The sequence below is a fragment of the Podarcis pityusensis genome (assembly GCF_964106645.2).
Source record: "Podarcis pityusensis genome assembly, chromosome: 13".
Lineage (NCBI taxonomy): Eukaryota > Metazoa > Chordata > Lepidosauria > Squamata > Lacertidae > Podarcis > Podarcis pityusensis.
The window spans coordinates 55,306,740-55,318,016 of NC_138038.1; the positions used below are offsets into that span (position 1 = coordinate 55,306,740).

The 11,277-nt window shown below is 52.8% G+C and overlaps 3 protein-coding genes across 3 annotated transcripts in view; 1 reads left to right on the forward strand and 2 right to left on the reverse strand.

Moving 5' to 3' along the window:
• LOC308460992 (uncharacterized protein) overlaps positions 1-1,744 on the reverse strand; it is a 24,523-nt gene extending 22,779 nt beyond the window's left edge. The window contains exon 1 of the mRNA XM_080977542.1: positions 1,685-1,744. The gene's annotated coding sequence lies outside the window, so the exon portion shown is untranslated. The remainder of the gene's footprint in view (positions 1-1,684) is intronic.
• Positions 1-11,277, forward strand: part of LOC308460984 (uncharacterized protein) — a 165,564-nt gene that overhangs the window by 93,979 nt on the left and 60,308 nt on the right. The window lies entirely within an intron of this gene.
• The window catches only part of PELP1 (proline, glutamate and leucine rich protein 1), an 18,357-nt gene continuing 10,156 nt past the window's right edge, over positions 3,077-11,277 (reverse strand). Inside the window, 6 exon segments of the mRNA XM_080977591.1 lie at positions 3,077-3,400; positions 5,520-6,230; positions 7,278-7,826; positions 7,828-8,088; positions 10,519-10,544; positions 10,547-10,792. Coding sequence (XP_080833717.1) covers positions 3,308-3,400; positions 5,520-6,230; positions 7,278-7,826; positions 7,828-8,088; positions 10,519-10,544; positions 10,547-10,792 — 1,886 coding nt within the window. The 3' untranslated portion in view covers positions 3,077-3,307.

The following is an 11,277-nucleotide window of genomic DNA, read 5'->3' on the forward strand; positions in this document are numbered from 1 at the left end:
CAAAATCCAAGAGAGAACCTGTGGTGGTTATATATATATATCTCTCTAGGAGTCATAGAGAGTTGGAGGGTTTGCCTCAAATGGTGGAAGAGTCATGACAGGAAGTATAACTCAGGAGGAGAATGAATTCCTGCAGAAAGTTGTCTATTTTGTGAGGGAAAGAGAGTTCTGTGAGGAGAAGGCCCCACCGTGACCCAGGACTCCCGAAGGGAAGAGAGAGTCAGGCAGAAGCAGAAACGGAGGAAAAACCTCTGAGGGAATTTCAGTCAGGAGACAAAATGGAGGAAACCCAAACCTGACAGAGAAGCTCAGGCTTTGAAGAAAACAGATTCAGTTGGCGGGAAAAAGGCGGACAAGGAAAAAGAGGCTGCGCTGAAGAGAAAACGTCAAATATTGTGAGCCAAAACTCAGGCGGAAGATGCAGAAAGTGAGACCTAGAAAGAAATGTCCCTCCGTCTGGAGATGAAGGCAGAGAAGGGAGAAATGAATTCCCTCAGGGGGAAAAAGGGGAAATTCCCAGAGACCAGGCGGGAAAATGGAGGGAAGAAGGAGCCTTTCTGCTTGGTTTGGAAAGGACTTGGTGGCCCCAAAGGAGAGAAAACGGAAATCGCTTCAGAGACGCTGGTCAAGCGGAGCAGAGCCGGCCGGGGAGAGAGTTATGGGGAGGACTATAAATGCAATTAATAATAATAATAATTAATAATAATAATAATGGCAGCCCAGGAGGAGGAGCTGGGGGGATTGAGGGATCTGAGGGCCAAGATGGTGCAAAGAGAGGCCAGAATCTGGCAGGGAAATGGTGGCCTGGAGGCTGAGGCAAAGGAGGCAGGAACTATTATTTTATTCATTTAATTGAATTTCATTTTATGAAATGCCAGGAACTATTCCCACTTGTGTCAGCCTGAACCCACATTCACAGACGTGAATACAAATGCCTTAAATCTGATTATTCTTGCATTTGGAAGCTGCCGAGAGGAGCTCAGAAACTCTGGTGCAGTTTCTTACAATGTTGGTGGAGTAATTAAGAGAGATTTCCCTCCATAGGAGACCAGGATGCGAAGCCGGGCGTCCCGAGATCTCCCTTGTCTGCTTCGCGGGTGGAGCGGGGGAAGCTTCACTCCGAGGGAGGAGCAGGAGAGGAGCGCTGCAGGATCAGGCCCTTGGGCCCCTCCGGACTCCCCCCTCCCGTTCCCACTGGGGCCTGAATGGGAAGCCCCCCCGGCAGGATGGGGCGCAAGAGCCCCTCTCTCCCCCTGCGCTCCTTCCAGCAACTGGGATTCAGCAGCATCTCTGGGGAGACAAGAAGCCAAGCAGAGCCCCCCCTCCTCCTCCTCCTCCCCGCCCTGCTCCCAGCCTGGCCTCAAGTGGCAGGGAGTTCCGCAGGCTGGACTCTGCCCCGCACCGAGAAGCGCTTTCTCTTCTCTGCCCCCTTCCCTCTTCCCTCTTCGGTGCATTTTATGTCCAAATATTTCCGTCCCTCTACAACCTCTGCTGATAAATGGGACTGATTCCTCAGTCTGGGGGGGGGGGGTTATTTCCAGGCCCTTTTCTTCCCTCCCCGAAGGGATCCACAGGAAGATAATACTTGCAGAGCTCCTGTGCCCTCGCCCCGCTGGCTTTGCGGAGGGGGGGCAGGACTTGGGGGTCCCCCCTGCACCCTCTTCTCCCCAATGCAGAGACTCACCGGCTCCCCGGAGGCGCCACGGATGCAGCACGTGCAGAAGAGAGAGACAAAGGCCCCTCCTCCCTTTTAGGCAGGCGGGAGAGGGAGGGGCTTGGGCTCGGGGGTTTCTCCCCCCAACCCCCCCCTTGACTTCCTCTCCCCTCTAGGAATCCAGATCAATCCCCTTTAACCCTTGGCAAGCCAGCTCCCCCTCTCTCCCTCTCCCTCCTGTGCCGGGGAGTTCCGCAGGTGAACTCTGCCTTGCGTTTAATTTCATCTGTCCTGAATCTTCCAACATTCCGACTCCTTGGATGTCTTTGAGTTCCACTGTCAGGAGCTGCAACTCTCCCTCCACTTTCTCTAGGCCAGGCTTGGCTTTTGAAAATTGGGGGGGGGTGTGTGTGTCAGTAATTAGCTAATTGGGAAGCACTGCTCTGAAGTCTAAAGAGCCCCAAAGGCTGCAACCTTTCTTCATAGCAAAGTCCGCCTTGATCATTTTGGCAGCCCTTTTCTGAACCTTCTCCAACTCCTCAAACATCCTTCATGAGGAGAGGCGACTGCACCCCCCCCCCATGAGGTTACGCCATAGAGTTGTGACCGGGGGGGGGGGCTGCAGGGCTCTGTCCGGGGCCTGTTTTGCTCCATCTGTCGATCTTGGATGGAGGAATTGAGGGGATGCTCGTCCAGTTTGCAGATGACACCAAACTGGGAGGGGCAGCTAACGGCACAGAATTACCATTACAGATTGGAGAACTGGGGACAAGTTAACAAAATTAATCTCAATAGGGAGACTTGTCATTATTATTTTTGATGGGGGAATGTGTGTAGAATTGCCTAAAGTACAAATAAAAATGATTGCCTAGTATTCAGTTATCTATATTAGGTATGACCTATACATATTTTATATTAAATTTTGTATTACAATCACACACACATTGACAAGCGCCTCTAGGCCACTGGAGGTGATTCCACTGCTGTTATGGGTGTGTGTCCATGCCTTGGGTAGAGGTCAAGCTTGGTCCGAAGCTGATCTGGTTGGTTTGTGCCCTTCACACTGACAAGCAACCCAACTGCAGCATTCAAGGGGAGGTTGTCTGGCAGGAGGCTAGAGACGGCTGGCTGCAGAACTTGAAACTGCTCCTTCACTCACCAAGCTCAGCTGCGGAGCCTCTTACTTCACGGAGCGACAATATCAAAAAGGCTCTGCCCTACTGATCAAGTGTGCAGGTGTTGGATCACACAGGAAAACCTGACTCCCAAAGGTCATCTAGTCCAACCCCCTGCAATGCAGGAATCTCAACGAAAGCATCCATGACTCCTTTCTCGTTTGTTCAGATGCTGCCCTCCGGAGCAGCAGAAATCTTCCACCTTGACCCCCCCCCCCCCCCGCTGCACCACAAACCAAAGTGAACATGCAGTATAAAGAAATTTTATTGAATGTCTTTTGTATTAAAAAAAACCAAACAAACCCAAAACCTTCCTCCCCTCAAAACACAAACACATAAAAAATAGAATATGGAGGTTCCTAAGTCCAGAAGGCAGTGATGCGCAGAGCGGGGAACGTCTGTTTCAGGGATCACAGTGCCCCCCTTCTCAGCCCCCAATTCGCCCACCACCGTTGACCACGGCGGATCCAGCGCCCCCTCAGGAACTGGGTTCGGACGGCACCTTCTCCTCATCTGGGGGACAGTCCACAAAGTCCGCCAACATGGCTTCTGTTTCATCCACTTCTGTGCCCTGCAGGGGAAGAGAATTAGGTGGGGTCACTTCATTGTAGTTGGCATGACAACTCACCCCACCACCCACCGGAAGTATCCCCCCCAAAAGCGTCAATATATTAGGGCGCTCGGCCGAACAAAGTTTTGAAGACTGGTGGAAAAGACAGCATTTCGGCACTCAATCTAAAAAAAGACGTACACACACAGAGCAAACCCAGAATGCAGGCCTTCGAGAATCACAGAATTGTAGGCTTCCCAAGGGTCATCTAGTCCAACCCGCCCGCCCCCGAAATGCAGGAATCAAAGCTGAAGCATCGTTGGCAGGCGGCCGTCCAACCTATTAAAAAACCTTCCGAGGGAGTCGCTCTGCCACTGATGGGCTCTTACCCTCAGGAAAGCCTAAACGTTGAGTATCTCCTTTCTTGGAGTTTGAAACCATGGGTTTAGACCCTGCCCTCCAGAGCAGGAGATAACAAGCTTGCTCCTTGAGGCAACCCTTCAGATACTGGAAGACGGTTCTCCCGTCTCCTCTTTTCCAGGCTAAATATCTCCATCTCCCCCCAGCTCTTCCTCTTAAACAAGGCTTGTTTTCCAGACCCTTCAAAATCCTGCTCACCCTCTTCTGCGCACCTTCCATCTTTTCACCAATATCCTTCTGGAACTGGGGTGCCCAAAACTGGACCCAAGTGGGGTCTGACCATTGTTCCCAGCTGCCACTGCAAGACCCCTCGCTGCTCCCTCCAAAGTTGGAGACTGCAGAACACACAACACCTCCCCCCCCCCCCGCACAATAAACCATCCCAGCTCCAGACTTAGGAATCTGCCCTAGACACACCCTCCCCCCAGACTCTCTGCCGCCCCAGAGGACTTTTTCTGCCATCCAAAGTGTAGCCAGAATTATTTGGATTGTTCTTAATGACCATTTGTGCTCTTAAAAAACAAGGCGCCGTCAAAATATTCCACAACACGGCGGCCTGGTTGCATCCTCCTCCAGCGAAGGCTTCTCTGGGTGGGCTTCCCCAACCAGAAGGGTTTGGGCGGTTGCTGATAAAGAGTACAGCAAAGACGCCTGCCTCATCTCAAGAGGCGGGGGGTTCCAAAGGGCAGGGGCTGCCAGAGTTCTTACAAAAGCAGAACGGGTGTCGTGCGGCGCCTGCAGCAGGGCCAGATGCGCCGGCTGAACCGGCCAAGTGGGAGCAGGTGGGGCAAAGCGATCTCACAGGTAAACTGCTTTCAGACAACCACCCACATTACGAAGTGCATGCGAGTTCCTGATCTGTTTTCGGGTTTTTGCCGTGTTAGCTGTTCAAAAGCCTTAATGTTGTTGCTGCAAACTTTTCTGATTGACAATTTATCATCATCATCATCATCCTTTTGCAAACCACTTTGAGGTTTACTTATTTGCTTCATAAAATCTTTATGTGGTTTCACTGAGAAAACCTTTCCGGCTTCGAGGCTTTTCCCTCTACAATTGATCAGCAAAGAGATTTTGTGAAGCAAAACAAACCAATAAATAGAAAACAGCACCGTGTAGAAGTCAAACAAACAGCTTAATTTGGAGAGAGAAGAGCCAACTCTAAACTGATATAATTTCACTCCCTCTTTTGCCCTTTCTTGGGGGGGGGGGGGAGAAGATCAGACCCGGGACAGAGGACAGAACCAGAGAACTGCGAGTATCTGGAAGGGGGTCCCAAGGGATCGTTGTTCTTATTTTTATTATGCATTTTGCATTTATTAGATTGTAATTTTACACTGCGAAAGGCCTGAGATCTATGGGTCTACAAATTTACCAAACAAAACAAAACTCTCTGCCTGTAATGCCTTCATACTTAGAATAATGGAGTCACAGAACTGGGAAGTTGGGGGGCACCTAGTCCCACCCCCTGCAGTGCAGGATTCTTTTGCCCAATGTGGGGCTTGAACCCACGACTCTGAGATGAAGGGTCTCCTGCTCTACCGACTGAGCCGTCCCAGGTTCCTTTCCCCTTGGAACGTCAATGCCACACCCTGAGCTCCACTATCGCCCCGGAGTGGAAGATGCACCGCACAGAGCTCAGTTAACGAGGGAATATTCTTCCCCACATGTGCGGGGGGGGGGGAGCCGTGCCCTCTCTTCCCGCCCTGCCCCTCATGCCCACCTCCTCGCCCGGCGGCGGCTCCTGCTTCTCCGCCTCTCCCCGCAGCGCTGCAGCCTCGGGGGCCGCCCCTCCTGGCTCCCTCCGGCCCCCTTCGTGCACCACGACTTCCTCCTCCTCCTCTTCCTCCTGCCCCTGTGGAGTCGTGGTCCGGGGGGCAGCTGCAGCCGCGGGGCCCTCCTGCTCCTCCTGGGGGGGCTGCTTCTCGCCCTGCTCCTCCTCCAGCTTCACGGAGAGCAGGGGGGCCGCGCTGGGGAGGGGGGGCTGCCCTTCAGCCGTCCGCAGAGGAGACGCCTGGCCTTCTGCCTTCCCCGGGTCCCGCTCCAGCCGGCCCCCTTCCTCTTCCTCCTCTGCCATTTCCTCTGGGGGGTGGAAGGCTTCCTCGTCCACCTCCATCAGGAGTCCGGCGGCTGCCTCTTCGTCTTCGTTTTCTTCCTCTTCCTCCTCCTCCAACTTGGGGGGCTCCTCCTTGATGGGCAAGACCTCCGGCGGCTCCTCGTCGCTCCGGTGGGGCAGCAGTGGGGGCGGCAGTGAGGGCAGCACCCTCCGCTCCTCCTCCTCCCCTTCTTCTTCCTCCTCTTCCTCCTCTTCTGTCAGGCCTTCCTCCTCGTCCTCTTCCTCCTCCGTCAGGCCTTCCTCCTCGTCAAACTCCTCGTCCTCTTCCTCCTCCAGATCCTCCCCAAACTCCTCGTCCTCCTCGTCGTACTCTTCCTCCTGGCCAGCAAAAAAAAGGGTGGGTGGGAGAGAATCAGGACTGCAGCGTTGGGAGAGGGCCACCCAAAGGCCATCCAGCCCGACCCCGGTGCGCAGGAACCACAGCCTGATGGGCACCCAGCAAGGGCAGCCTGCTACCTTGTAAGGGACCCCACTGAGGGTCATGCAGCCCAACCCCTCACCCCCCAGGGCGGAAAGAAACATGGCTGCAAAGGGGCCCCTTGCCCTCATCCCGCAACCCCTACTCGGGGCCCAGAGCAACCCCCTCTTCACCTGTCTGGTGTGGGGCTGACAGCCGGGGCTTGGGAGTGATGTCAACATTAGAGACCAAAGGTGTCTGTTTTTGATTTTAAAAACAATATTTCAAAATGAACGGCATTTAACCTCAAGATGAAATCCATCAGGGAATGACTTCTGTGAGGCTCCTGTGTGTCGACATTTTACAACCCTTGTGCTCTCTAGGCCATAAACTAAAATTGCTGTCTAACCCCAAAGTGGCAGAAACAGCCAATGGTGATGTTTTCCCAAGTCTGTTTCAAGCTGGCAATCCAGCATCTTCTTGAAGCTTCCCGAGATTTTCCCAGGGACGAGGGAAGTGAGAGTGGGGCTGCCCACGGCCTGCTAAGGGCGACAACTGAGACCCAAACAGCCTGAGCACTTGGGGGGAGCAGAGACAGGTATGGAGCCAGGCGTGTTTTACATCCCATGACCTGCAACCTTTCTCAATGAACGTAGAAAAATGTCTGATGTTTTTATGGCTATTTGCGTGTGACCCGTTTGCAGCTACTATATAAGCTCTGTTAAGTTGAGCTCTGTCCTACTGCAGAGCGGATAATAAACCGGTTCCCTAACGGGGCTGCTGGACTTATTTCCTCGGTTCTGTGTTTTATTTCAAGGTGTTCCCTTCACCTGGGTAATGTCCCGGTGGTGGCGAAGTTCTTACCCCAGGGGGGAAAGCAGGGATGAATTTGACCCACAGGGGTCACAGCACCTCCCGCCCCACAAGTCCTGCCTCTTCGCTGACCAGCCCCTGCCTCCCCAGTGCACCTCTTCCTCGTCCTCTTCAAAGTATTCCTCGTCCTCCGGGTAGTCGTCTTCATCGTCCTCTTCCTCCTCGCTGCTGTTGATGTTGATGACGGTGGGGTCTTCCTCCACCAAGGCGGGGAACGGGGGGTCCATGGCCGCGGGGGAAGGGGAGGCGGGCAGCGCCAGGACAGCGGCGGGGGCAGGGGGCAGGGGCACACCCAGGGAGAGGGGTGGGGCGGGCGGCTCTGGAGGGGTCTCCTCGGAGGCTGGTGGGGGGGAAGGGGGTGCAGGGGGGGCTGGCGGAGGAGCGGGCGGGGTGGGGACCTGGGCTGCGATGGCCGCCACTACCATGGCGCTCCCAGGCCCCTTGCCGAGCTGCCCCTTGGGCACGATGACCACCGAGTCGTCCGAGTCGCTCTCCAGGGAGATCTCCACGTCCTCCTCCTCCTCCTTGTCGTAGTGGACGAAGACCGAGCGGCGCAGCTTGGCGCCCAGAGCCGCCTCGGCTGCCCCGGGGGACGTGGGCAGGGAGGGCTCCTCGGGGGCCAGGCGGGGGGGCAGCTGGGCGGGGGGAGGCCAGGCCTGGGGGGGGCAGCCCCAGGGGATTGGCTGCCGAGGAGGCGGGGGGAGGGAGGAGGAGGCGGGGGGCCGAGAAGGGGGCTGGGGGCGCCGGGCGGAAGGGCGAGGCCAGGGCGGGGGAGAGCTCCGAGGGGCCCGGAGGGGGGGCCTGGGGACCCCCCGGGGGGGCGGCCAGAGGGAGCTGCAGGGAGGGCACACGGGGGTGCAGGAGGGCGTTGCAGACAGCCAGGGCCTCTGTGCAGAAGGAAGAGACCTGCGGAGGGAGGAAGAGGAGGAGGAGAAAAATAAAGGCCAAATTGTTTCATTATTTTCATTCTTGCATTTTTTCTTATTACTATTATAATTTTTAATTTGCAAACCGCCTTCCATCCGTTGATCTCAGGGCAGTCCACAACATAAAAATACAAGACGAAAGCACAAAACACAGATTATGTTATATCCTTATTTATACATGATATAGTTATTTATACCTAACGGGACTCAATTTCATTTAGCAGATAAAAATAAGAGCAGGCTGAAGACTTAAGGGGGTGGGGGAGAAACAACAATTAAAAAATGATTAAACATCCACAGAATTAAAGCTATACACCCACCCATTAAAACTATGCAAATAATTACAGTACGATTAGAGGTGCGATCTCCTTTCTGATGCACAGATACGGGGAAATGGAGGGAGAGGACAAATGGGAAATGTATCTCCCATCTGCATAAAAGGAAGAGTTTTGGGTTGAGCTTAGATCAGAACCAGGACACATAGAGGAGAAAATGGGGTGGGGGGAGATTCAGGCCAGAGAATAGCCAGGAAATCCGGGAGCTGGGGCTAAAGGAGAACTATTTCAAAACTGCCTATGAATGGTATATGAGCACCGTAAAGACTGAACTCAATATGCCAGTCAAGATCAGACAAACGCTGGAGACCCGGATTAAATAAAGCAGAGGACGCACACGTCCTTGGATTTGTTCCCAAAGAGAAATATTCCAGAAATCAGTGCAGGCCAATATATCTGACATGCCAGGATATTTTCTACCTTGCTATCCAAAAGATGTTATTCTGGAAAATGAACGAGAAATAACGCTCAACCTCATTGCTGCGGCTAACATATACCGTATTTTTTGCTCTGTAAGACTCACTTTTTCCCTCCTAAAAAGTAAGGGGAAATGTGTGTGCGTCTTATGGAGTGAATGCAGGCTGCGCAGCTATCCCAGAAGCCAGAACAGCAAGAGGGATCCCTCTTGCTGTTCTGGCTTCTGAGATTCAGAATATTTTTTTTCTTGTTTTCCTCCTCCAAAAACTAGGTGCGTCTTGTGGTCTGGTGCGTCTTATAGAGCGAAAAACACGGTAAATGGTTCCGAATGGGAGAAAAAGGCCATTTCCTACTCTAGCTGAAGAGAGGGAGGAAACTGGCTTTGCGGCAGCTACAACTCACCCCCACCTTCTTGCAAAAGAAAACCTACTAAAGCAGCAGCCCCACAGGCTTGGGGGGGGGGGCCTTTTCTGTGCTGCTCTGGAGCAACAAACTCAAGGATCGAGCCCAACCTTAAGCTGCTTCCAACCAACTGTAGCAGTTACTGCCTTACCTTGGTTTACTTTCTAATAATAATATTATTACAAGTGAAACTCAAAAAATTAGAATATCGTGGAAAAGTTCCTTGATTTCCATAATCAACTTGAAAGGTGAAGCTAATAAATGAGGTGCCTTCCATGGTTCCAGTTACAGATAGGTAGCCGTGTTGGTCTGCCATAGTCAAAATAAAAAAATCCTTCCAGTAGCACCTTTAAGACCAACTAAGTTAGTTCTTGGTATGAGCTTTCGTGTGCAAGCACACTTCTTCAGATACCCAGATGGTATCTGAAGAAGTGTGCTTGCACACGAAAGCTCATACCAAGAACTAACTTAGTTGGTCTTAAAGGTGCTACTGGAAGGATTTTTTTTATTTTGGCTAATAAATGAGATAGACTCGTGACATACAAAGCGAGATCTGTCAAGCCTTGATTTGTTATCATTGCAATGATCATGGTGTACAGCTGATGAAAACCCCAAATTAACAATCTCAGAAAATGAGAATATTCAAGGAAATCAGCAAAACAAGGATTGCAAATTGAGCAAGACTGGACCCCTGAGAAGTAGAAGCACACCTCGCTTTGCATGTCGTGAGTCGATCTCATATATTAGTTTCACCAATTAAGTTGAATTACTGAAATAAAGGAACTTTTCACGATATTCTAATTTTTCGAGCTTCCCATGTATTATGTATATGCTGCCTATTTGAATGCATTGCCCCAGCCACTCCTGGGCGGCTTTCAACAGAGTATTAACACACTAAAAACTCAAAACATTAAAAACCACCCCGTATTATTTATGAATAAAGTAAAGCAATTCTTTTAGGAAACATTTAACAGGGCCCAGCCAGGGGGTTGACTTCCCGCCTCCAGGACTGGCAAAGGAGGGGAGGAGGATGGGCGGATGGGCTGGCGAAGGAGGACCCTCCAGGCTGTGAGGCAGTCTACTTGCTGTGCAGAGACTAGGCCCTCCGGGGGTGGGGAGAGATGCCCAATGTGGGGAGGGGGCTCTTCCCTTCCTGCCCTGCTCCCCAGCTTCCCTTTGGGCCAAACCCCAAGTGGGTGTTGGGGGGAAAAGAGAGAGAGAGAGAGAGAGAGAGAGAGAGAGAGAGAGAGACTCACCTGGAGGTTGGGGTCGGCGCGCCCTGGCTGAACAAGCGGAGGGCGCAGTGGAAAGGGGGCGGCCAGGAGGGTGGGGGGGCCAGCACCAGCGCCAGCAGGAGGCGGTGCAGCTCCCTGCGGCAGGGGGCGCTGGCGTAGGGGGACCCCAGGGGGGTCTCGGCTTGACCCAGGCGGATGAGCAGAGGGACCACCAGCTCCTGCAGCCTCTGTGGGGAGGAAGAAGATCCAAAGAAGTTGCTTTGGGGGGACATGCAAGACGGTCTGGGGGATCCTCCTGGCGGAACGGGGGTTCCCTAGCCCCCACCATGAGGGGAAGGAGGCAGACGGTCAACCAACAGACTCCCTGCCCTGCCCTGACTATCATTCTATCCTGTATCTTGTGTTTTATGCTGGAAGCTGCCCTCTCGTCTCTCCAATGAAGGGAGGGAGATAAATTTAACAATTAAAAAAGGCGCTTCAGGTTGTCATGACCAAAAAACCCCACAACAACAAAGCAGCTGGTCAGCTTATTTATTTCAAGTCAACCCCGAAGCAGCTTCACAAAGAGAATAAAATAGTCATTGATTTAAGGAACTATTTACAACATTCAACAGGACTGAAATCAACAAACAGATTCGAACATAGTAATAGTGATCACAGATCTCCTTTGAAATTCTCCTTCTCCTTGTCTTCCTCAAACCTCTCTGTCTCATTTTCCTGCCCTGAAAGCTCCTTGGGGCAGAGACGCCACCGGCCAACCACCACGGCGCTGCAAGGGGA